Genomic DNA, 26,415 nt, shown 5'->3' with positions numbered 1-26,415 from the left:
GCCTGAGTTTAAAATGGATTCAATTTATATTTTGTGTCACCGGCCTAAACACAATACCACATAACGTCAAAGTGGAATTAGGTTTTTAGATAAATGAAAAGCTGAAATGCCTTGAGTCAATAAGTATTCAACCCCTTTGTTATGGCAAGCCTAAATAAGTTCAGGCGTAATATTGTGCTTAACAAGTTGCATGGACCCACTCTGTGTGCAATAATAGTGGTTAACATGATTTCTAAATGACTACCTCATTCCTGTACCCCACACATACCAATGATCTGTAAGGACCTTCAGTTAAGCATTGAATTTCAAACACAGAATCAACCACAAAGACCAGGGAGGTTTTCTCAAAGAAGGGCACCTATTGGTAGATGGGTTAAAAAAAGCAGACATTGAATATATCTTTGAGCATGGTGAAGTTATTAAGAGAGTTGTAATTGCTGCCAAATTTTCTTCTACAAAGTATTGACTCTGGGGTGTGACTATCTATGTAAATGAGATATGTCTGTATTTCCCTTTCAATACATTTTCAAACATTTCGAAAAACATGTTTTCACTTTGTCATTATGGGGTATTGTATGTAGATGGTTAAAAAAAATGAATTCAGGCTGGAACAACATGTGGAACAAGTCAAGGGGTATGAATACTGTAAGTAACACTGCCTGATTTGTTCCTGACAGATATTTTAGAGGGCAGTCATTTGAAACGCTAGAACAGCAGAACTGTGTGTCATCGTGTTCTCCGGGGTATGAGAGGGGGAGAGTTGTTCCTCTGAGGTGGTCTCTGAGGGGGAGCTCGAGAGGGGTATGACACGTAACGCTCCTCCAGCAAACTCTCAACAGCCCTACAAAATATAACAGATAACCACATAGTTACACTTGGCATGACAAATTAAACAGAGATGACCCCCCCCCCCCCCTTCTCACAAAATCGTCTGTGGCGTCCGAACGGTTCGGCTTACAAACTATTATGGCCCCTCTATGGAAAGATGAGACTCTCACGAACACAATTATGTTTTGTCTTGGGACAAGCGTCTTGGGACTCGTCTGAAGTCTGAACAGCTGATCTGCCAACTTCTGTCTGTAGCGTCCGAACTAACTGTGGAAGGGTGATACACTCACAAACACTTGCATGTCGACTATTTTGCTCTAGGACTCCAACAGGCCACACGACACTCGTCTGAAGGTACCAGTTGACACATGAATGGAAGTATATATGGACACTGTTTAGCTATAGGGCCGACACTTCAGAACAAACTTCTGTTGTTCAATGTAGTGAATGTTATTCAATGCGTTTGTATGGGCTAATAGCCAAATACACGTTTTCATCACATAATTTTTTACATATTGTTGTGTTATCATTCAAAATCAAATGGCTAAATTATCCTTGGTATGACCTTAAAACAATTCCATATGTTGATGTGAGACAAACAGTATTTCCAGTCAATTCAAAAGAGTGTCAACTTACAGTCAACTGTAAGTGCTGTTACTGTGAAGTGGAAACATCTAGGAGCAACAATGGCTCATCCGCAAAGTGGCAGGCCACACAAGCTCACAGAACTGGACGGCCGAATGCTGCAGTGTGTAGTGCGTACAAATGGTCTGTCCTCGGTTGCAACACTCACTACAGAGTTCCAAACTGCCTCTGGAAGCAACGTCAGCGCAAGAGAAGGTTTCCACGTACTTTTGGTCGCGTAGTGTAGCTGATTTGTCTTTCTCACCACTAAAGAATCATGAGAGTGTTTCGTGTAATCATTAGGGTTGGGGTTGGTTTTGTGGTCGGCAATTTGTGATGCTTATCGACTCGGTTTACCCACCTGGTTTTATTTGAGATGCAAGTTGCACGTAACTATCAACATAAATATATTCTGGGCAGTTTCATTACAATTAGGAAGAATAAATGGTAACACTGCTTTTGAATACCCTCTTCAAAATGCCTGTTTAACTCCTTATGAGCAGTGCATCACGTATTATAATGGACAACTTAGGTGCTAATAACTGCTTATAGACATCTATGACTACATTCACACTGCGTTTTGACCAAAGCTCTATAATGCAAATGTTCAAATGAATACAGGTGAACATGAAACGTGACATTTAGAATTCTCTACGAGTAGAATGAGCGGTGTTATGTTAAACTCTTACTCAACATCTATCCCTCTCTCTACCATGTGACACGTTTTTATGTTTGCGCATGAAGAAAATGTCGATCTTGTACATAGCCTATCTTCACACTTCAGGTTTCCTCTCTGAACACACAGTCAGTGGTGGGCCATTATTTCCTCGTTATCGCTTCTGTCATCTAACGTTTACCACTGCGTGTAGCCGACAGTGTAGAATACTCACTGATATGTTTCTCAAGTGTGCGTGCCTTTTCAATATGTCGTACTCTGAACTGAAACTATTGGTTTGTATAGTACTCTTTGTTGAGCTGTTATCTACAGCATTATCTACAGCATTAATAAATCACATTGTGATATTTTAACATTGGTTGTTATACTCTAATATTAGACCCTCTGTGACCCTCCTGTAGCTCAGTTGGTAGAGCATGGCGCTTGTAACGCCAGGGTAGTGGGTTCGATCCCCGGGACCACCCATACGTAGAATGTATGCACACATGACTGTAAGTCGCTTTGGATAAAAGCGTCTGCTAAATGGCATATATTATTATTATTATTATAATCATCATATTGCTGTAATACCATAAATTGCATGTTTAAGTTGCACTTTGTTGTGGATTTCTGTGAGGAGGAAGTCACCTTCGCTGTCTATGAAGATGTCATATTACTGATTCAATGTTGACTTTCTAGAAATCCCATATTGTATTACATGCAATATAACATTCTGTAATCAGCTAGATCCAGTGATCCTGACACAGGAACGTATAAAAAGGCCTCTCTTATCCAGAGAGCGGGCTTACCTGTCTGGGAGTCGTGGTGGGATTCTGGGGGGAGGAGGTAGAGGTGCGGCCTCAGCGGGCCGTGGGGGTAGAGGTAGTGGGGGTAGAGGTAGTGGGGGTAGAGGTAGTGGGGGTAGAGGTAGTGGGGGTAGAGGGAGGAAGTCTGCTGTGTCCTTTCCATGGATCAAATCAATACACAGCATAAGTAATAATCAGGGAATCTACAAAAGCACTGTCGCAGTTGACAGATTGTAATACATTGACAAGAGTGCATAGTAAAGAAGTACATTGTGCCTTCATAAGTATGCTTGTTTTTTTTTCTCGCAATATGTCAGTCACAAATGTACTGTAATGTTTTTTTTTGCGGTGAGTTGATTCCATCGGATTGAATATCTCTCCAGCAACAACATGTATGAATACGAATAAGCTATTTAGCCATGTTTACTGAAGCGTGGATTCACAAAGACAGAAATACACTAAAAGTGTTTTGTGTGAACTGGGCCTTGAAAAGACTTTAAAGAACAGTTTGGTCTCACCTCAAAGTCAGGCTCAGTTCCGCTGCTGTAGCTAATCGTACTATGTGTGCTGAGTCTGTTACTGCCATTACCTGGGGAAAGTAAAAGTCAAAAATGTAAGCTCAGGAAAGGAAGAAACACTACACGTAATTGTGAGACAGTTTCTTCAACAAGAGCTTGTGGTGGGTTGCTACGGGCAGCCAAGCGTGCACATTCATAGCTAGAGATGAAAGCCACTCAGAGAGAGGAGCTGAATTGAGCAACAATAATGGGGAGAGTAATGTGCTACAGGTTTTCATCTTTTAGACATAATGACCATACTACCATTTAGGCTCATAGAGACATTCAAATGACAGAGATGGTACTCACTGGATGTGCTGGAGGTACTGCCAGTCTTCCAGGTGTCTCTCTGGCTTGACCGGGTCACAGGAGGGGGTTGGGCAATGACCCGTGGGGTGGGCTCGTACACAGAACACTCCACAGCCATGTTGGCGCCCCAGGGAAGGTTCCTCTGTAGTGGGGCGGTTATCTCCAGACCTCACAGGGTAGAGGCCAGATCAACAATAAGCATCACTCATCAACAATAAGCTAAATATCATACCTTCATTGATGTTACAAAGTATCTGTTATGCAGGTGAATGAGGACCCAAAAGCGACGGCGAAAACAGAGTCTTTAATCCAGTTTAAGGAAATAGCAATACTCCTAGACAAATCGGAGCGGTAAATAAAGCATAGAAACAATTTCACTCGTAATCACGAGAACTGACTGGAGACTCGATAATAAACTGCAGGTTGCCTCGGGAAGGCACTTGACCGTAGCAGACTCAGACACCTGCTCACCACGCAGCATCTGAGGGAAACACGACACGACAGGGCGATACAAAGACACAGCACGGTGAACAAAATACAAGGATCCGACAGGACAGGAACGGAAAACAAGGGGAGAAATAGGGACTCTAATCAGGGGACAAGATAGGGAACAGGTGTGGGAAGACTAAATGATTGATTAGGGGAATAGGAACAGCTGGGAGCAGGAACGGAACGATAGAGAGAAGAGAGAGAGGAAGGGAGAGAGAAAAAGGGGAACGAACCTAAAAAGACCAGCAGGGGGAAAACGAACAGAAGGAAAAGCAAAATGACAAGACAATATAAGACAAAACATGACAGTACCCCCCCACTCACCGAGCGCCTCCTGGCGCAGTCGAGGAGGAATCCTGGCGGCAACGGAGGAAATCATCAATCAGTGAACGGTCCAGCACGTCCCGAGACGGAACCCAACTCCTCTCCTCAGGACCGTAAACCCTCCCAATCCACTAAGTATTGGTGACCCCGTCCCAGAGAACGCATGTCCATGATCCTACGTACCTTGTAAATAGGTGCGCTCTCGACAAGGACGGGAGGGGGGGAGGGAAGACGAACGGGGTGCGAAGAAAGGGCTTGACACAGGAGACATGGAAGACAGGATGGACGCGACGAAGATGTCGCGGAAGAAGCAGTCGCACAGCGACAGGATTGACGACCTGGGAGACACGGAACGGACCAATGAACCGCGGAGTCAACTTACGAGAAGCTGTCGTAAGAGGAAGGTTGCGAGTGGAAAGCCACACTCTCTGGCCGCAACAATACCTTGGACTCTTAATCCTACGTTTATTGGCGGCTCTCACAGTCTGTGCCCTGTAACGGCAAAGTGCAGACCTCACCCTCCTCCAGGTGCGCTCACAACGTTGGACAAACGCTTGAGCGGAGGGAACGCTGGACTCGGCAAGCTGGGATGAGAACAGAGGAGGCTGGTAACCCAGACTACTCTGAAACGGAGATAACCCGGTAGCAGACGAAGGAAGCGAGTTGTGAGCGTATTCTGCCCAGGGAGCTGTTCTGCCCAAGACGCAGGGTTTCTGAAAGAAAGGCTGCGTAGTATGCGACCAATCGTCTGATTGGCCCTCTCTGCTTGACCGTTAGACTGGGGATGAAACCCGGAAGAGAGACTGACGGACGCACCAATCAAACGACAGAACTCCCTCCAAAACTGTGACGTGAATTGCGGACCTCTGTCTGAAACGGCGTCTAACGGGAGGCCATGAATTCTGAACACATTCTCGATGATGATTTGTGCCGTCTCCTTAGCGGAAGGAAGTTTAGCGAGAGGAATGAAATGTGCCGCCTTAGAGAACCTATCGACAACCGTAAGAATCACAGTCTTCCCCGCAGACAGGTAATGAAGTCTAGGGCGATGTGAGACCATGGTCGAGAAGGAATGGGGAGCGGTCTGAGACGACCGGCAGGAGGAGAGTTACCTGACTTAGTCTGCGCGCAGTCCGAACAAGCAGCCACGAAACGGCGCGTGTCACGCTCCTGAGTCGGCCACCAAAAGCGCTGGCGAATAGAAGCAAGAGTGCCTCGAACACCGGGATGACCAGCTAACTTGGCAGAGTGAGCCCACTGAAGAACAGCCAGACGAGTGGAAACAGGAACGAAAAGAAGGTTACTAGGACAAGCGCGCGGAGACGCAGTGTGCGTGAGTGCTTGCTTAACCTGTCTTTCAATTCCCCAGACTGTCAACCCGACAACACGCCCATAAGGAAGAATCCCTCGGGATCAGTAGAAGCCACAGAAGAACTAAAAGACGGGATAAGGCATCAGGCTTGGTGTTCTTGCTACCCGGACGGTAAGAAATCACAAACTCGAAACGAGCGAAAAATAACGCCCAACGAGCTTGACGAGCATTAAGTCGTTTGGCAGAACGGATGTACTCAAGGTTCTTATGGTCTGTCCAAACGACAAAGGAACGGTCGCCCCTCCAACCACTGTCGCCATTCGCCTAGGGCTAAGCGGATGGCGAGCAGTTCGCGGTTACCCACATCATAGTTGCGTTCAGATGGCGACAGGCGATGAGAAAATAAGCGCAAGGATGAACCTTATCGTCAGACTGGAAGCGCTGGGATAGAATGGCTCCCACGCCTACCTCTGAAGCGTCAACCTCGACAATGAATTGTCTAGTGATGTCAGGAGTAACGAGGATAGGAGCGGACGTAAAACGTTCTTTTAGAAGATCAAAAGCTCCCTGGGCGGAACCGGACCACTTAAAACACGTCTTGACAGAAGTAAGAGCTGTGAGAGGGGCAGCAACTTGACCGAAATTACGAATGAAACGCCGATAGAAATTAGCGAAACCTAGAAAGCGCTGCAACTCGACACGTGACCTTGGAACGGGCCACTCACTGACAGCTTGGACCTTAGCGGAATCCATCTGAATGCCTTCAGCGGAAATAACGGAACCGAGAAAAGTAACGGAGGAGACATGAAAAGAGCACTTCTCAGCCTTCACGTAGAGACAATTCTCTAAAAGGCGCTGGAGAACACGTCGAACGTGCTGAACATGAATCTCGAGTGACGGTGAAAAATCAGGATATCGTCAAGGTAGACAAAAACAAAGATGTTCAGCATGTCTCTCAGAACATCATTAACTAATGCCTGAAAAACAGCTGGCGCATTGGCGAGACCAAACGGCAGAACCCGGTACTCAAAATGCCCTAACGGAGTGTTAAACGCCGTTTTCCACTCGTCCCCCTCTCTGATGCGCACGAGATGGTAAGCGTTACGAAGGTCCAACTTAGTAAAGCACCTGGCTCCCTGCAGAATCTCGAAGGCTGATGACATAAGGGGAAGCGGATAACGATTCTTAACCGTTATGTCATTCAGCCCTCGATAATCCACGCAGGGGCGCAGAGTACCGTCCTTTTTCTTAAAAAAAAAAAAAACCCCGCCCCGGCCGGAGAGGAAGAAGGCACTATGGTACCGGCGTCAAGAGACACAGACAAATAATCCTCGAGAGCCTTACGTTCGGGAGCCGACAGAGAGTATAGTCTACCCCGAGGAGGAGTGGTCCCCGGAAGGAGATCAATACTACAATCATACGACCGGTGAGGAGGAAGGGAGTTGGCTCGGGACCGACTGAAGACCGTGCGCAGATCATGATATTCCTCCGGCACTCCAGTCAAATCGCCAGGTTCCTCCTGAGAAGTGGGGACAGAAGAAATGGGAGGGATGGCAGACATTAAACACTTCACATGACAAGAAACGTTCCAGGATAGGATAGAATTACTAGACCAATTAATAGAAGGATTATGACATACTAGCCAGGGATGACCCAAAACAACAGGTGTAAAAGGTGAACGAAAAATCAAAAAAGAAATAGTCTCACTGTGGTTACCAGATACTGTGAGGGTTAAAGGTAGTGTCTCAAATCTGATACTGGGAAGATGACTACCATCTAAGGCGAACATGGGCGTAGGCTTGTCTAACTGTCTGAAAGGAATGTCATGTTTCCGAGCCCATGCTTCGTCCATGAAACAACCCTCAGCCCCAGAGTCTATCAAGGCACTGCATGTAGCACCCGAACCGGTCCAGCGTAGATGGACCGACATAGTAGTACAGGATCTAGATGGAGAGACCTGAGTAGTAGCGCTCACCAGTAGCCCTCCGCTTACTGATGAGCTCTGGCTTTTACTGGACATGAATTGACAAAATGTCCATCAAATCCGCAATAGAGGCACAGGCGGTTGGTGATCCTCCGTTCCCTCTCCTTAGTCGAGATGCGAATACCTCCCAGCTGCATGGGCTCAGTCTCTGAGCCAGAGGAGGGAGATGGTTGCGATGCGGAGCAGGGAAACACCGTTGACGCGAGCTCTCTTCCACGAGCTTGGTGACGAAGATCTACCCGTCGTTCTATGCGGATGGCGAGAGCAATCAAAGAGTCCACACTGGAAGGAACCTCCCGGGAGAGAATCTCATCCTTGACCACTGCGTGGAGTCCCTCCAGAAAACGAGCGAGCAGCGCCGGCTCGTTCCAGTCACTAGAGGCAGCAAGAGTGCGAAACTCTATAGAGTAATCCGTTATGGATCGATCACCTTGGCATAGGGAAGCCAGGGCCCTAGAAGCCTCCCTACCAAAAACTGAACGGTCAAAAACCCGAATCATCTCCTCTTTAAAGTTCTGGTAATTGTTTGAACAATCAGCCCTTGCCTCCCAGATAGCTGTGCCCCACTCTCGAGCCCGGCCAGTAAGGAGTGAAATGACGTAAGCAACCCGAGCTCTCTCTCTAGAGTATGTGTTGGGTTGGAGAGAGAACACAATATCACACTGGGTGAGAAAGGGGCGGCACTCCTTGGGCTGCCCGGAGTAGCAAGGTGGGTTATTAACCCTAGGTTCTGGAGGCTCGGCAGACCAGGAAGTAACAGGTGGCACGAGACGAAGACTCTGGAACTGTCCAGAGAGGTCGGAAACCTGAGCGGCCAGGTTCTCCATGGCATGACGAGCAGCAGACAATTCCTGCTCGTGTCTGCCGAGCATGGCTCCTTGGATCTCGACAGCAGTGTTACGAGCGTCTGTAGTCGCTGGGTCCATTCTTTGGTCGGATCCTTCTGTTATGCAGGTGAATGAGGACCCAAAAGCGACTTGGCGAAAACAGAGTCTTTAATCCAGTTTAAGGAAATAGCAATACTCCTAGACAAATCGGAGCGGTAAATAAAGCATAGAAACAATTTCACTCGTAATCACGAGAACTGACTGGAGACTCGATAATAAACTGCAGGTTGCCTCGGGAAGGCACTTGACCGTAGCAGACTCAGACACCTGCTCACCACGCAGCATCTGAGGGAAACACGACACGACAGGGCGATACAAAGACACAGCACGGTGAACAAAATACAAGGATCCGACAGGACAGGAACGGAAAACAAGGGGAGAAATAGGGACTCTAATCAGGGGAAAAGATAGGGAACAGGTGTGGGAAGACTAAATGATTGATTAGGGGAATAGGAACAGCTGGGAGCAGGAACGGAACGATAGAGAGAAGAGAGAGAGGAAGGGAGAGAGAAAAAGGGGAACGAACCTAAAAAGACCAGCAGGGGGAAAACGAACAGAAGGAAAAGCAAAATGACAAGACAATATAAGACAAAACATGACAGTATCAGTGGTGATCTGTCATTCAGGGCAGGTGGTTCTGAGCACCAACTGTTTAGGTATTAAAATAGATAATTCAAACAAATATTGTTGTTGCCTGTTTTGCATGTTATTTTGGCATTAGTACTTGTCACATATCAGTTTGCAAACATGGTCTCTTCATTGCTTTCTTGAGTAAGGCAGCACCAAAATGCAAGTGTTTCAGCCTAGCTCAGTGCTTTCTGTAGTGGTGGGGCAGCCAGCGGAAAATATGGAGCTCATGGAGACACTACGTCACTGCAAAATCTACGGGTAGAGCTCGAAATTTCCAGCCCCTTGGGTGCTGCTATAGAGTTACATTAGTGCCCATCCAAGAAGCATAAAGGTCATTGGCTACAGATAAAATTACGTGAAATCATGTTATATCTACCGTATCTTTGATTGGACTGATCGTGTGTGATTGGCCGGACGAGTGGCGCAGAGGTCTAAGGCATGGCATCTCAGTGCTAGAGACATCACGACAGACCCTGGTTCAATTCCAGGCTGTATCACAACTGGCAGTGATTGGGAGTCCCATAAGGCGGCGCACAATTGGCACAGCGTCGTCTGGGTTAATGTTTGCCCGGGGTAGGCCGTCATTGTAAATAAGAATTTGTTCTAAACTGACTTGCCTACTTAAATAGAGGTTAAATACTTTTTTTTAAAATTCAACATCATACTTTCAAAATCTTAGCTAGCAAGCTAGCAGTCATCATCATGAATGAAGTTAGTCATCTACTGGCAAATCCTTTTCAATCCTTGTCATATAAAGAGAAATTATAAAGATAAATTATAGATAAAACGTATCGGTGCTCATCGGCCATTGGACATAAACATTACACAACAAGTTGGAAATCGCAAATTCAATAATGAGTGGTTTGGAAGGAATCGGTGGCTATCTGAAAGCTTTGCAAAGCAATCACTAGCCTGCTATTCAGTGGAGTGGGTTTGTGGTCCAAGTCCGGGTATAAGGGTCTCTTTTCCAAGCTTAAAAGGATAAACATTCAACACTATGGGCAATGAAAGGTTGAATACATTGGTCATACTGTCAATCCAGTATGACTTCTGCCACTTTCTCAGGCTTCAGTGAGTTCAGGCTTCAGTGAGTTTTCCGGGAACTTATGGCCATCCAACTCGGAATTCCAAGTCGGGTACTTGGGCCTCTTTCTAGAGATCCGACCTTAAGATCATTGACGTCATGATTCGACCTTGTTTTTAAACAGTTCTCAGTTGTCTTGAAAATACCAGAAATCCAGAGAATGCCAGACTGTAATGACAAAATTTGCACACAAAGGACCGCCAAGAAGGACCGTCCTGTTCAAGTGAGCACATCACAACAAGATGTCCAAAAATGTAATGTATGGTGCTGCTTAAATGATGTAATATGCCGGGGAGATATGTATACTATAGCTAAGAAAGTAATACTAAGTGTATGTTGTGTAGTAAGCTGTTAGTAGCCCATGTGCCTCACCCTAATAATTTGGTTCATTTCCCCCTCATAATTTAGCCTAATGGTCTGACTTGGTGGTGCACTTGTAGCAGCCTTTAGGCACCTTTTAAAGAAATGTAAACATTGAATATTGTAAGAGCTTTCAATGTCTGCTTATATGCCCCCTTTATTTACCTTACTGTTTACCCTACTGACTTGGTGTACAGGGAGAATACTGTAAGAACAGCCCATGTCCTGAATTCTGTTTTTGTACATTTCAAAAGTGCTGAACAAATAGTTATATTGACTACATCTGTCCTAGCTCGCTTATTAATGTCTTAATCGAAATAATGGATTGCCTCTTATCCGCTAGTCATCACCTTATGCTATAGTTTGTACATCTCAATTGTCAGTAGAAACCACATTTGTTTCAGCAAGTCAGCCATATCAGCTATGTTTTTTTAAAGGCAGTAAATGAGGCTGAATGAACTGTTTCACTGCCAGACAAGGGTTAGCCCTTAGCCCGGTGTAGCAGTGGTAAGGATTCACCACATGGTTCTGAAAAGAAAGCTCTGCTGTTGGGGCCATTTTATGTAGGCCCTAACAGTTTGTAGTCACCGTTTGTCACTGTCATAGTGCAATTAATGCATTGTGTGTGTAGTGGCTTTGCGGGCATCTAACATTACAATTTGTAGTTTGCCCCACCAAGATATACAATGCTCCAAAAAATAAAGGGAACAATAAAATAACACATCCTAGATCTGAATGAATGAAATATTCTTATTAAATACTTTTTTCTTTACATAGTTGAATGTGCTGACAACAAAATCACACACAAATTATCAAAATTATCAATGGAATTTGGAGTCACACTCCAAATCAAACCACACTACAGGCTGATCCAACTTTGATGTAATGTCCTTAAAACAAGTCAAAATGAGGCTCAGTAGTGTGTGTGGCCTCCACGTGTCTGTATGACCTCCCTACAACGCCTGGGCATGCTCCTGATGAGGTGGCGGATGGTCTCCTGAGGGATCTCCTCCCAGACCTGGACTAAAGCATCCGCCAACTCCTGGACAGTCTGTGGTTCAACGTGGGATTGGTGTATGGAGTGAGACATGATGTCCGAGATGTGCTCAATTGGATTCAGGTCTGGGGAACGGGCGGGCCAGTCCATAGCATCAATGCCTTCCTCTTGCAGGAACTGCTGACACTCCAGCCACATGAGGTCTAGCATTGTCTTGCATTAGGAGGAACCCAGGGCCAACCACACCAGTATATGGTCTCACAAGGGGTCTGAGGATCTCATCTTGGTACCTAATGGCAGTCAGGCTACCTCTGGCGAGTACATGGAGGGCTGTGCGGTCCCCCAAAGAAATGCCACCCCACACCATGACTGACCCACCGCAAAACCGGTCATGCTGGAGGATGTTGCAGGCAGCAGAACGTTCTCCATGGCATCTCCAGACTGTCACGTCTGTCACATGTGCTCAGTGTGAACCTGCTTTAATCTGTGAAGAGCACAGGGCGCCAGTGGCGAATTTGCCCATCTTTGTGTTCTCTGGCAAATGCCAAACGTCCTGCACGGTGTTGGGCTGTAAGCACAACCCCCACCTGTGGATGTCGGACCCTCATACCACCCTCATGGAGTCTGTTTCTGACCATTTGAGCAGACACATGCACATTTGTGGCCTGCTGGAGGTCATTTTGCAGGGCTCTGGCAGTGCTCCTCCTTGCACAAAGGCGGAGGTAGCGGTCCTGCTGCTGGGTTGTTGCCCTCCTACGGCCTCCTCCACGTCTCCTGATGTACTGGCCTGTCTCCTGGTAGCACCTCCATGCTCTGGACACTACGCTGACAGACACAGCAAACTTTCTTGCCACATCTCGCATTGATGTGCCATCCTGGATGAGCTGCACTACCTGAGCCACTTGTGTGGGTTGTAGACTCCATCTCATCCTACCACTAGAGTGAAAGCACCGCCAGCATTCAAAAGTGACCAAAACATCAGCCAGGAAGCATAGGAACTGAGAAGTAGCCTGTGGTCCCCACCTGCAGAACCACTCCTTTATTGGGGGTGTCTTGCTAATTGCCTATAATTTCCACCTGTTGTCTATTCCATTTGCACAACAGCATGTGAAATGTATTGTCAATCAGTGTTGCTTCCTAAGTGGACAGTTTGATTTCACAGAAGTGTGATTGACTTGGAGTTACATTGTGTTGTTTAATTGTTCCCTTTATTTTTTTGAGCAGTGTACATGATAAAATCGCCACTGCAAAGTACACTTCATGACCAAAAGTATGTGGACATCTGCTCGTTGAACATCTCATTCCAAAATTGTGGTCATTAATATGGAGTTGGTTCCCCCTTTGCTGCTATAATAGCCTCCACTCTTCTGAGAAGGCTGTCTACGAGATATTGGAACATTGCTGCAGGGACCTGGTTCCGTTCAGCCACAAGAGCATTAGTGAGGTCCGGCACTGATGTTGGGCGATTACTCCTGGCTCGCAGTCGGCATTCCAATTCATCCAATTCAAGGTGTTCGATGGGGTTGAGGTCAGGGCTGTGTACAAGTCAGTCAAGTTCTTCCACACCGATCTTGATAAGCCATTTCTGTATGTACCTCGCTTTGTGCACGGGGACATTGTCATGCTGAAACAGGAACAGGCCTTCCCCAAACTGTTGCCACAAAGTTGGAAGCACAGAATTGTCTAGAATGTCAATGTATGCTGTAGCGTTATCAACCATGAAAAAACAACCCCAGACCATTATTCCTCCTCCACCAAACTTGACAGTTGCCACTTTGCATTTGTGCAGGTAGCGTTCTTCTGGCATCCTCCAAAACCAGATTTGTCCGTTGAACTGCCAGATGGTGAAGCGTGATTCATCACTCCAGAGAACGCATTTCCACTGTTCCATAATTCAATGGCGATGAGATTTATACCACTCCAGCTAACGTTTGGCATTGCACACGGTGATCTTAGAATTGTGTGCAGGTGCTCAGCCATGGAAACCCATTTCATGAAGCTTCTGTCGAACAGTTCTTGTAATGATGTTGCTTCCAGAGACAGTTTGGAACTCAGTAGTGAGTGTTGCAACCGAGGACAGAGGATTTTTATGCGCTACGCACTTCAGCACTCGGCTGTCCCGTTCTGTGAGCTTGTGTGGCCTAGCACTTCTCGGCTGAGTCGTTGTTGCGCCTAGATGTTTCTACGTCACGATAACAGCACTTACAGTTGACCGGGGCATCTCTAGCAGGGCCGAAAAGTGTCATCCTATGACATTGCCCTGTTGAAAGTCACTGAGCTCTTCAGTAAGGCCATTCTACTGCCAATACTTGTCTATGGAGATTGCATGGCTGTGTGCTCGATTTTATACACCTGTCAGCAACGTGTGTGGCTGAAATAGCCAAATCCACAAATTTGAAGGGGTGTCCACGTACTTTTGTAAATATAATGTATTTCCATTTCAGTGTTTTACAGCAACTGCTAAGACGTTATCATGTTTTGTATCAAATATGACCTTTGATGCTGTCTTGTGACCTACAGAATCGTAGGCATAGTCAAATATCAAAATAAACACTTTTCAGTAACCCTGACAAATGAAATGTAATTGCAAATTTAAGTACAAACTATGCTCATCACATGTCGAGACAAAGTAGAGCTAGTAGTCTCCAAATATTCTTACCGATCTCCTTCCCAATCTTCTCCCTCTCTTTGTGGCGTCTGGTAATGCTGCCTCGTAATCTCTTCAAATTCTCCTGTAAAAAAAAATTTAAAAGTAGTTTTTCAGGTTGTCGTTGTAAACCCAGAGGCTTGGTCCACAGAAAAGATCTGTTTCGTGTGTTCTGCCAAGAGATTTGAGTATGAACTATAATCTACTACTGTACCTGTTGATTACGCAGAGACTGAGATCTCCTATCCTCATCAAACTGCCAGGCCTTGAATTCCTTGACAGCATCATCCACACTCAGGACCCCCACCTTCACCTTCTCCTGCAAGGTTATGAGCTGCCTCTGGCCTTGGGTCTTCACCTCAGCATAGGGGTCGTGGGAAGAGGATGTGGAGGCTCCATCTCTCACAGGCCTCACTGGAGGTTTTGGAGGCACATACATTGTTTACTAATTAGTAGCGAAGATGTGATTCAGGACGAATAAAATAATCTAATCTGCTTTTCAATTTGATACATACCAGTGAACGACTCTGTTTCTCTGAGGTCCGTCTGTGGACTTGATTCTTCTTTTGCTGAAAACACTGTGAATCAAAAATCGTTGTTATTCACCTCAACCTAAATTACTTTACACTGGTTTGACAACTCATGCACTAGCTGATACCTTGGGAGAACCCTTTAGCCATCTACCTCTTGAAATGTACGTCTTGGACTCCTCAGGCTCTGAGAATGTTACAGGTCTCGGAATGGGGGCTGGTGGACGGTTGACAATTTCCGGGAGATAGCTTGCACTCTCGTCCAACGTGTCATAGATTTGATCAGAAACACACATGTTGTAAAGTTCTTCGTCCTCAAACCCCTCTGGTTCTTCCACCTGGTCTCCCACCTCTTCATCAGTTGTATCCTCCCCAAGTATGACTTCCTCCGGGTTATGAGACTCTCCTAATGCCTTCTCCATTTCCTCATCTAAGGGAAATAAAATATTCAAAGATCTTCAACATCATCATTATCATTAACACCATCATCATCAAAGATAAATGGTACTTAATGTGATTAGTCATAATTTAGTCATACATAGGTCTTCCCCGGAGTCATGGTTTAACTCGGTCATGGTCTCATAGATGTCTTCTTGACACCCAGGGTTTAGGGAGTCGTTCACGATGTCTTGAGAAGAGTTGGACATGGTCTCGTAGATGTCTTCTTGACACCCAGGGTTTAGGGAGTCGTTCACGATGTCTTGAGAAGAGTTGGACATGGTCTCGTAGATGTCTTCTTGACACCCAGGGTTTAGGGAGTCGTTCACGATGTCTTGAGAAGAGTTGGACTCGTACACCTCCTCATCTTCGTCCGCCGTGCCAGCTGTCTCCTACCGAGTAGACATCGTGAACATAGTCTTCACTGAAGATATGTTTTTCAGAAAGCTACAACCAAAACATTTACCAGTAGCTTTTCATTCCTTCTTGTGCAATTCATAGTATAAAGCATAATGCATTTCCATTTGGTATAGGTGACAGTGAGCTGGCTGTGGCCAGACGACATAATCGAGTTCACACTTCAGAGATGAAAGATAAATACATCACGGAATGAAAATATTAACAATGGACTTACCACAAAGTAATCTATGAACTGTCTCAGTTCAGAGAAGCCACTCCTCTCTGCCAGTGTATTTGGGTAATCTCCATTCTTATTCATCACACTGTAGGCCTGTAAGGCACCTGGACACTGTAGCAGGACTGTTGTCAGCTTCTTCAGCCCGTACTTTGCTGCAAAATGAAGCAGAGTGGGAAGCTCCTCCTTTCGCTGATCTGAGTGACACAAAAAGTTTAATTAATCAATGTCATCTATTCCACTTTTTCTGAACGTTCTTGAGGACTTGAAAACTATCAGTTGAACTTGCAAAAAAGTGAAACGTTGCCTATTCATCTAGTACACATTATTTATTGATCTTTTGGAACTTAGATCACATCCCTGGATGTCAACTATGTCAATGGGTGTGGACAACATTTTTGGACCTCCAGATAAGTTTTTTGTACATGATTAGATGGGTTGTTCCAGACTCTTATAAAAAATGTTTCCATAGGGGCTATTCGACTGTCCCCATGGGAGAACCCTCTTTGGTTTCAGGTAGAACTTTTTGGTTCCAGGTAGAACTTTTTGGGGTTCCATGTAGAACCCTCTGTGGAAGGGTTCTACATTGGAACCCGAAAGGGTTCTATCTAGAACCAGAAAGGGTTCTACCTAGAACCAAAATGGGTTCGTCAAAAGGCTATCCTATGGGGAGAGTCGAAGAACCCTTTTAGGTACGAGATATAACTTTATTTTGCACGAATCGAGTGCCTTTTGGATAGTGTAATTTTGTCCCCCAAAAATGTCACCTTATTTTAACACTATAAAGAGCACATGTTCAACTTCATGATAACCATGTTTTCCCATCTCCAGAGGTAAAAAAATAAATACAAATCACTATAAAAGGTGAATATTAAAGTAATAGGGTTGACCGTAAAAGGGTTGACCGTAACAGGGTTGACCGTAACAGGGTTGACCGTAACAGGGTTGACGATTTCATCTTAATTAAATCAGCCATAACTCCCCTTGTCACTGGGGGGAATTGAAGCTTGTTGTGTGTAATAAGGAGGGGCAATTGAATACAAGCTTAACAAAACATTTGAACTTGTTAAAACAAGTGTTATGCTCGACATGCTTAGCTTTCGTCCACAAAACACCAGGAAACAGACAGACAAAATACACTGTTACTTGACTTTTAGATGTTCAATGTTTCTTTTAGAAACATTTCTTAAAAAATACTTGTTTTACCATATTAAAACCAGAGTTCAGTTCAGTTAAAGGGTCCACCTTAAACCTGAAGGACAAATGTAAATTAGTCACTAATCACATGAAATAAATAATCATCTTCAGAAATGACTTTGTCAAAGCAACAAAATTAACTAGGGCTTTACAGTGATAGTGAAAACATAGGGACATTTTTTTTGTTCAGTGGGTTAACATTTTCCAAAAAGGTCTAACAAACATGACGTGGGACATACCACAATTGGGATTTTTAAGAGAAAACAAACATTGTATTTTTATGAAAATATACTACTAATGGATTTTTTTTACATGGTTTAATTCGAGTGTAGATGAATGTGATCCAACTGTAAAATTGAGTGTTTTATCAAAATGTACACACATAATGTCACTAGGGCATAAACGGCACACTATTTGTGGAATGGTCTAGATGGCATTTTTTTATGTCCAGATAAAATTTGGGGATGATCAGTGGCCATGTCCAAGATCACATTTGTGGATGTCCACATAGAACGTTTTGATAGTCATTGACAGTGGCCATGTCCCAGAATATTCATATGTCCCATATAGGATTTTGGGATGATTACAACAAGTGAATGGAAGAGAGAGAAAGTTTTTTACTAAGTGTCCCATTTATCTAATTTCATAACCATAACCCTAGTCCCCCTAATCTGATTGGCTAACTGTCTGCTAAAATGGGTTTAAATACAGTGCATTCTGAAAGTATTCAGACCTCTTCACTAAAGCAGGAAGTACCAGTGACTCGCTCGGTAAGGAAGTGGTTCGATGAAGGAGACGCTAAGCTACAGGACTGTTTTGCTAGCATATACTGGAATATGTTCCGGGATTCTTCCAATGGCATTGAGGAGTATACAACGTCAGTCACTGGCTTCATCAATAAGTGCGTCGATGACGTCGTCACTACAGTGACCATACGTACCCCAACCAGAAGTCATGGATTAAAGGCAACATACACTCTGAGCTAAAGGGTAGAGCTGCTGCTTTCAAGGAGCGGGATGCTGAAAAGAAATCCCGTTATACCTTCCGATGAACCATCAACAGGCAATGCATCAATACAGAACTAAGATTGAATCGCACTACACCGGCTCTGACGCTCGGCAGATGTGGCAGGGCTTGCAAACTATTACGAACTACAAAGGGAAGCACAGCCACGAGTTTCCCGGTGACATGAGCCTACCAGACAAGCTAAATAACTTCTATGCCCGCTTTGAGGCAAGCAACACTGAAGCACGCATGAGAGCATCAGCTGCTCCGGACGACTGTCTGACCAGGTCAACAAACAGGTCAACATTCACAGATGGATTACCAGGACGTGTAGACCCAGCATGCGCTGACCAACTGGCAAGTGTCTTCACTGATATTTTCAACCTGTTCCTGACCGAGTCTGTAATACCAACAAGTTTCAAGCAGATCACCATAGTCCCTGTGCCAAAGAACATCAAGGTAACCTGCCTAAATGACTACAGACCCGTAGCACTCACATATGTAGCCATTAAGTTCTTTGAAAGGCTGGTCGTGGATGCTTCAGATTACATGTTTAAAAAAATACTCATCACTCTACACACAATACCCCATAGTAACAAAGTCAAAACAGGATTTTATAATTTTTCGCAAAAGACCCTTTGCTACGTGACTTGAAATTGAGCTCAGGTGGATCCTTTTTCTTTTGATTTATCCTTGATATGTTTCTACAACATGATTGGAGTCCAGTTTTGGTCAATTCAATTTATTGGACATGATTTGGAAAGGCACACACCTGTCTATATAAGGTCCCACAGTTGACAGTACATGTCAGAGCAAAAACCAAGCCGTGAGGTTGAAAGAATTGTCTATAGAGTGCCGAGACAGGATTGTGTCGAGGCACAGATCTGGGGAAGGGCACAAAAAATGTTCTGCAGCATTGAAGGTCACTGTCACGTTCTGACCTTTATTTCCTTTGTTTAGTATTTATTTAGTATGGTCAGGGCGTGAGTTGGGTGGGCAGTCTATGTTTGTTTTTCTATGATTTGGGTATTTCTATGTTTCGGCCTAGTATGGTTCTCAATCAGAGGCAGGTGTCATTAGTTGTCTCTGATTGAGAATCATACTTAGGTAGCCTGGGTTGCACTGTTTGTTTGTGGGTGATTGTCTATGTTGATGGCTTGTTTCAGCGCAGCTCGCATTAGCTTCACGGTTGTTATTTTGTATAGTGTTTCAGTGTTCAGTTCTTTCTTTAATTAAACATTCAACATGAACACATATCACGCTGCATTTTGGTCCTCCAATCCTTCTCACCTCTCCTCTTCAGATGAAGAGAAGGATGACCGTGACAGTCCCCAGAACACAGTGGCCTCCATCATTCTTCAATGGAAGATGATTGGAAACACCAAGACTCTTTCTAAAGCTGGCCGCCCAGCCATAGTGAGCAATCGGGGGAGAAGGGTCTTGGTCAGGAAGGTGACCAAGAACCCGATGCTCACTCTGACAGAGCTCCAGAGTTCCACTGTCGAGATGGGAAAACCTTCCAGAAGGACAACCATCTCTGCAGCACTCCACCAATCAGGCCTTTAGGGTTGAGGAAGCTACTCCTCAGTAAAAGGCAAATGACAGCGCACTGGGAGTTTGCTATAAGGCACCTAAAGGACTCTCAGACCTTGAGAAACAAGATTCTCTGGTCTGATGAAACCAAGATTGAACTCTTTGGCCTGAATGCCAAGTGTCACGTCTGGAGGAAACCTGGCACTGCTCATCACCTGGCCAATACCATCCCTACGGTGAAGAATGGTTGTGGCACCATCATCCTGTGGGGATGTTCTTCAGCAGCAGGGAGTGGGAGACTAGTAAGGATCGAGGGAAATATGAATGGAGCAGAGTGCAGAGAGATCCTTGATGAAAACCTGCTCCAGAGTGCTCAGGATCTCAGACTGAGGTGAAGGTGCTCCTTCCAACAGGACAATGACCCTAAGCACACAGCCAAGAGAACACAGGACTGGCTTCAGGACAAGTCTCTGAATGTCCTTGAGTGGCCCGGCCAGAGCCCGGTCTTGAACCCGATCGAACATCTCTCTCTGGAGAGACCTGAAAATAGCTATGCAGCGACGCTCCCTATCCATCCTGACAGAGCTTAAGATGATCAGCAGAGACGAATGGGAGAAACTCCCCAAATACAGGTGTGCTTGTAGCATGTTACCCAAGAAGACTTGAGGCTGTAATCACTTCCAAATGTGCTTAAACAAAGTACTGTGTAAATGGTCTGAATTCTTCTGTAAATATGACATTTATTTACTTTTTTTTGTACTTCTTTTTCTTCCCAATATTGTGATATCAAACTGGTAGTTACAGTCTTGTCCCATCGCTGTAGAACTGCTGATGTGTAGACAAGCAAATGTATCATTCCATTATAATTTCTGTAAAAAAATGTTAACACTTACATGCAGCCATATTGTCTTCCTCTAGCTGTCTGATTCCAAACACATGAAGTCCACTTGCAGGGATCCTGCATTGTAATGAGTCTGTCAGCAAATTGTCAAGTGACTCTGTGGTATTGGATGTTAAATTGAATGCCTAGAAACACAGAAATTAATAACACACAATTAAATAAAATATTATACGTCCAGCATAAAGAATTAAATCAAATATTTTTGGGGCTTTCTTGAAGCTTTGGTCTGTGTGAGATCACACCTTCAATGTCATTGAACAATGTCTTAATAAAAATAATAATAAAAAATACATTCATTTAGAGTTGATGAAAAGTGAATTTGTCAGTATTCAGTATTGCATTTTTAGGTAACAATTTATTTGGACAGTCCATCTGTAGATGCTTAACAGACTATTTGCAGTAACAGTTCAACAGTTCAACTAACTCTCTGCAAAACCCTAACCCTACCCTAGCCCTAACCTTAACCATAGCTCTAACCTTAACCATTACCCTAATCCTTATTCTAAACCTAAACCCTAACCGTAACCTTAGCAAGCAGTTGCTTATCAACAGATAGTCCCACTATCTGTAGAGCACCTACAGATGGACTATCCGGACTATCCAAATAAAGTGTGACCTATTTTTACTCTATACGGAGCGAACTCTCACCTGACACATAAAGTTCAGGGGAGCAGCTGCATGTTGAAGATAACGGCTGATTTCTCCGATGGCTGTGTAGTATGTTACAGGCCTCAAACAGACTGGTGAGTCGTTGCTATACAGAGTGAGTGACACCTCTCCTGCTGGCATATCTGGGAAAGATAAATGTTATCTGAGTTAGCCTCCTGTATTTCTACTGTACGGCATATTGGCTTATCAAATCACTTCAAATGATTCACATTGGTGGGAAAAAAATGTCCACAAAAGGAATGTGAAAATGAAATAGAATAATAAGTCAAAGTGAAATAGAAGACTGGGGTAAGTGGTCTAAAAGTTCCTCTGTAGATTTGTGATCGAAGGCCTCTGAAGGTAGTTTTACTTACCAGGCGCATTAATACTGATAGTGTATTCATTCTCCAAAATCCCTAGAACCCGTTTTGCAGTTGAATCTTCAGAGGCAAACACCACCTCCATTTTCAACTGGTTGTCCAGTTTATTAGAAAAGATTATAAAAATAGTTGCGTGGTCCTGTAAAACAGGTTAAAAAAAATAGCATTCTATGCTTAATAGTTGTTTCCTCAAAAAACTGCCATTGCGAATAAAGTTGTCCTGGGCTGATTTAAATTTGAGGGGGATTTGAAGTTGTGCCTTGATATTAATCAATTACTTAAAATTTTTTTTTTTATGAACACAAAATAAATGAAGTAACCAAGAGGCATTGTTGTCCGACACTATACACTCCACAAGCTTTTATACTTATGACAGTATCATGTACCTGGTATGTAAACATTCATCTTTCCTTATGTGGTGCTTTCCAGATTAAATATTTGAACAATGTTCAGTACCATTTCAGAGTTGTCTATATGTATGTTTAAGCAATTCTTACCCCGCATAAAACTCTGTTTGGTTGAACAGTGAGGCAGGTGGGTTGTGTGGGGCTCATTTCCTGGTTTGGGTGGATGTCTGTTCTCACATCGTCATTGTCGTCCTGGACACACTCTGGTTCTGTCACTGAACCCTCAGCTTTGGGGTTCATAACCACAGGGATTTCGCACTCTGTTTTTGCTTCTGTTTTTGCTGTAGCTTCCGCCTCATGTTCAGCCTCTTCTGTATTACCTTTGAATACAAAGTCAAAATTAAAGCCTATCATCACTTGTTCTCAGTTGAATATGGGTAAATGTGTGAATTTAATTAACAAGACTGTAAGTTCACAACTAGAGGGTATGTGATCCTTTGTGAGTATAATACACTAATGGTAAATGACTCATACATGTAGACAGCTTCACGTTCCTCGGTTTTCAAATCACTAAAGACTTAAAGTGGTCCAAATTCACACACAGTCGCAAAGAAGGCACAACAGCGCCTCTTGCCCCTCTGGAGGTTGAAAAAGTTTGGCATGGGCCCTCAAATCCTGTAATGGTTCTACAGCTGGTCCATTGAAAGAATATTGACTGGCTGCGTCACTGCTTGGTATGGCAATAGCACCGCCCTCGATCGCATGGTGCTACAGAGGGTTGTGCGGACAGCCCAGTACATCACTGGGGCTGAGTACCCTGCCATCCAGGACCTCTATATCAGGCGGTGGGAAAAGAAGTCCCGGAAAATCTTCAAAGACACCAAACACCAACGCCATAGACTGTTTTATTTTCTGCCACACGGCAAGAGGTATCCCCAAGTAATACGACTGATAAGTAGCTAATAAAATAGCTACATGGACCGAGTTTACCTTGTGTCTTTATCAATCTTTTATTTCAGTATGCACACTCACAGAGCCCTACACTCTCACGCACACTGTCACACCAAGACAAATAAACCCTATCATTAGCTCACTTACAAATAATATGCACATACATTTATACTGACTCTACACACCCGCATACCCACTCGCATACAAGCTGCAGCTACTCTGTTTATCTTATATCCTGTTGCCTAGTCACCTTACCCCCTACACATATCTACCGCCATCACTCCAGTATCCCCGCACATGTGAAAATGGTACTGACACTTACTTGACACTTATTTCCAGTATATAGTATGCTAATTTACTTATCATATTCTTATTTATCTTCTTCTAGTAACAGATTGTTATTGATTATTGCATTGTTGGGTTTTTTAGTTTGCAAGAAAGGAATTTCACTGGACTTGTGACATTAGAACTTGAAACTTGAAACACAGTCAAGGCAGAACAACAACATGGGTATTATAAAGGCGAACATACAGTCAGCGATGGACTCTAGAATGGTGAAGATGTAAAGAGCAGGTTCGTCTTCAGCATACAGTTTTCTCCAGCTCGGCCAGTTTTCAAACCATTCAGTGGGTACGTCATCGTCCGACATCCCACACAACAGCGCCACCACTCTGTGTGGAGGATGAAGGAGTCTCTGAAAAGTTCCCAGGACTTCAGGGTCATTTAGAATGTCCAGGATTGCTGTTGTCAGCAGCAACACGATGCATTTACTATTATAGAAAATGTTCAGTTCGCATCCATGTAGCTGGTCAGCACTGTCAACTGCATACAATACGATAGAGCTTTTGGGAAACTTGTGTGACGACTTCAAGATCTTCTGCAGATATGTAGCCCATTCCTGAGCTTCGCAAGAATGGACAATCAACAGCTCACACGTGTAGTGGAATCCAGACATTGCTGGAAGACAGAAAAAGGATGGGATTTAACATCTTATCAGTTAATTATCTAAAAAACAATTGAATTGTTTATGTACAGTGAGGTCTGAAATGATTGACTCCCTTGATAAAGATGAGCAAAAATGACTGTAAGATAAATATTTCAAATGCTGAGCTTTATTGTATGCACATTTATTTTTACATGTAATTATTTTATACTGATACAATTGCTCAGAGAAAGAGATTTAGTTTAAAAAGCAATACATTTTTGGCACCAAGCCTTTTCTTAAAATGTAAGCGTTTGACGCCATTTCCTAGTTCACAGTAGGGCCATTATAGGGCCTTTTTTTTGCTGACAATTTTGCAGAAATACGTTCTTCAACATGTGAACTTTCAAATGCCTTAATTACAAATATGAATACGAATGTTCAATTATGAGCCTAGTTTAGCCAAGGAGAAAGCACCGAGCTATGTAGGGAGAAAGGCAGGATCCGTGATTGGCTGAGACAATGGAGGGCAATAATAGAGGGACTACTTTCTGGAGGACAATGCCATGCCGACTCATGTGTTTACATGTGAATTCTTAAAGAGATGGAAAATGCTTGTGGGCTTGTGAACGTTGTGAACATTGATGAATGGGAGTAAACAAAGACGATTTCTCCAGAAAGTGTGAAAGTCATTCATGGTCCTTTTTCTGCTACTTGTCCCCAAAGTGGGATAACAAGTTTATAACATTTCAAATAAGCATTTCCTCATGCAGTCCTCCCAACTGTGTATCATATACCATTTTGAATCTCAGAGTCTGTACTTAAAAAAAATGTTTTAAAGCCAATCTTGAACATTTAACATAAGCTCACCTTCCTGAATTCAGTCACAAATGTTTTATGAGTTGGAGAACACATTGAGAAGGAGCTTAGACCATTTCTCTGTACAGAATCCTTCCAGATCCTTGATATCCTTCGTCTGAGCCTATCTTTATCAATGGTGTCAATAATTTAGGACAGTGTATAACTGTATTTAACACCTAAATTCATACATCAAATTATATTCATAGATTTATTTTTTCTCTCTTAAGTTATTTGAGAAAAAGAAAAGTCAAGGTATTAATGCTGGGATTATGCTTAATGTTGCACAGAAACTGTACACGATACCAGGTGTCCAAAACAGCCCGAGCTATGCGATTTCAAGGTTGCTGTGGTTAAAGAATGAATAGGCATGCTGTTTGAGATGTCAGCACTGAGTACAGTCAATAAGTAGCTGAGCAAACACTGACCAGAGTCAACATTGGTCCGGGTAATTTGTTGTAACTCATTACTTTACTTAATCAAGCCAAGTTCACCCTTGTAAAACCTAAAATGAGGGCGATACTGCAGTGTGTAGTACAGTATTCTCCAGTATACTACGAAATTCTAAAGTAAGCACTATATGATCAAGAAATATTACAGTGTGTAGTGTAGTATTCTCCAGTATACTACGAAATTCTAAAGTAAGCACTATATGATCAAGGGATACTACATTGTGGAGTATATGATTCTATAGTACAGTATATTCGTTTTCTACAGAATTCTATAGAGTTTTATAGTATGCACTATAGTATTCTATCGTAAAATGTAGTATTTCTTTTAAACGTGGGTTAACCCCAATCCTAAATGTGCTTCAATCATACTGTACAGACATTCTTTTTGCAAAGATATTGCTGAGATGACATGCAAAAACGTGTCACCAATGCAGTTGCCAACTATAACTACAGGAAGGGTAAAACACTAACTTCCTTATTTCTAAACCAAATCTGTCAATGGTCTTACATTATACATCAGTCAAAAAAAAAAAGCCATTGCAGTTTTAGGTAGATGTCATATTGAAGTTTCTTAATGAAAACGTTAAATTCTTTAAAACCATGAGTGTGGAGTGAGAGCTTATAGTATTGCTTTAGTTTGTAGAATTTGAAACATTTTGTATTTTATTGTCAGGCAAAAAAATAAATAAATAAAGAAGTGTAAGACGTCACACAAGTCCACGTCTTACCTGATTCTGAGGGTGAGACAACTCCATCCATAATTGTGAAGTTTGAGAACAGTTGCATCAACTCACCCCACAGCACAAAACATCTGCCCTTTTTTGAAAGGCTCTTCTTACTTCTTCTTCGTACTTACTTTTCACAGAATTTAGACTCTTCTCATGAACAGCTTTCGGCCAATAACTCCCATGCACTGTCATATTAATAGAAACAGTTTGTTTCCTGCTTATTGGGTGACACTCTGTCACTTCCTAAAACAGATGTGACATGTGAGACCTGCCCCTGCGATAAGTGTGAGGGAAATGCAGTTTATTGTATCGTGTTATCATCTGTGTCGACATGATCTAGTGCTTGTGACATGTTTTACATGAGTTCTCTCTTCTCACAAAGTTTGGTTTCTGACTAC

The 26,415-nt window shown here is 43.5% G+C and overlaps 1 protein-coding gene across 5 annotated transcripts; it reads right to left on the bottom strand.

Annotated features, from left to right (window-relative positions):
• Positions 1 to 522: 522 nt before the first annotated feature.
• Positions 523 to 26,242, bottom strand: LOC124041434 (phosphoinositide 3-kinase adapter protein 1-like). Of its 5 annotated transcripts, none has more exons than XM_046359010.1 (17): positions 26,018 to 26,242; positions 23,589 to 24,014; positions 22,257 to 22,486; positions 21,754 to 21,898; positions 21,380 to 21,522; positions 20,724 to 20,856; positions 16,096 to 16,292; positions 15,794 to 15,853; positions 15,562 to 15,721; positions 15,178 to 15,453; positions 15,009 to 15,071; positions 14,708 to 14,907; positions 14,506 to 14,578; positions 3,780 to 3,947; positions 3,432 to 3,502; positions 2,917 to 3,068; positions 523 to 841 (listed from the first exon to the last, which is right to left on the bottom strand). In XM_046359010.1, the coding sequence occupies exons 1-17, from the start codon at positions 26,073 to 26,075 to the stop codon at positions 727 to 729; spliced, it is 2,670 nt and encodes an 889-aa protein (XP_046214966.1). In that variant the 5' UTR covers positions 26,076 to 26,242; the 3' UTR covers positions 523 to 726. The 5 variants fall into 5 exon arrangements, with proteins under 5 accessions (XP_046214966.1, XP_046214965.1, XP_046214962.1 ...); XM_046359009.1 differs by having other exon boundaries at positions 15,562 to 15,610; positions 15,683 to 15,853; positions 26,018 to 26,241; XM_046359006.1 differs by having other exon boundaries at positions 15,562 to 15,853; positions 26,018 to 26,241.
• Between the last annotated feature and the right edge of the window lie 173 nt (positions 26,243 to 26,415).

Source organism: Oncorhynchus gorbuscha, linkage group LG08, assembly GCF_021184085.1.
Source record: "Oncorhynchus gorbuscha isolate QuinsamMale2020 ecotype Even-year linkage group LG08, OgorEven_v1.0, whole genome shotgun sequence".
In the NCBI taxonomy this organism is placed as follows: Eukaryota; Metazoa; Chordata; class Actinopteri; order Salmoniformes; family Salmonidae; genus Oncorhynchus; species Oncorhynchus gorbuscha.
This window is presented reverse-complemented; position numbering and strand designations above follow the sequence as displayed.

Excerpts from the sequence above, each read along its gene's own strand:
- LOC124041434 (XM_046359006.1), bottom strand. The coding sequence starts at position 26,075 with ATGCAACTGTTCTCAAACTTCACAATTATGGATGGAGTTGTCTCACCC. Across the intron at positions 21,523-21,753 it reads TATCAGTATTAATGCGCCTG|ATATGCCAGCAGGAGAGGTG; the intron begins GTAAGTAAAACT and ends TATCTTTCCCAG. Across the intron at positions 3,948-14,505 it reads GAAGATTGGGAAGGAGATCG|GTCTGGAGATAACCGCCCCA; the intron begins GTAAGAATATTT and ends CTACCCTGTGAG.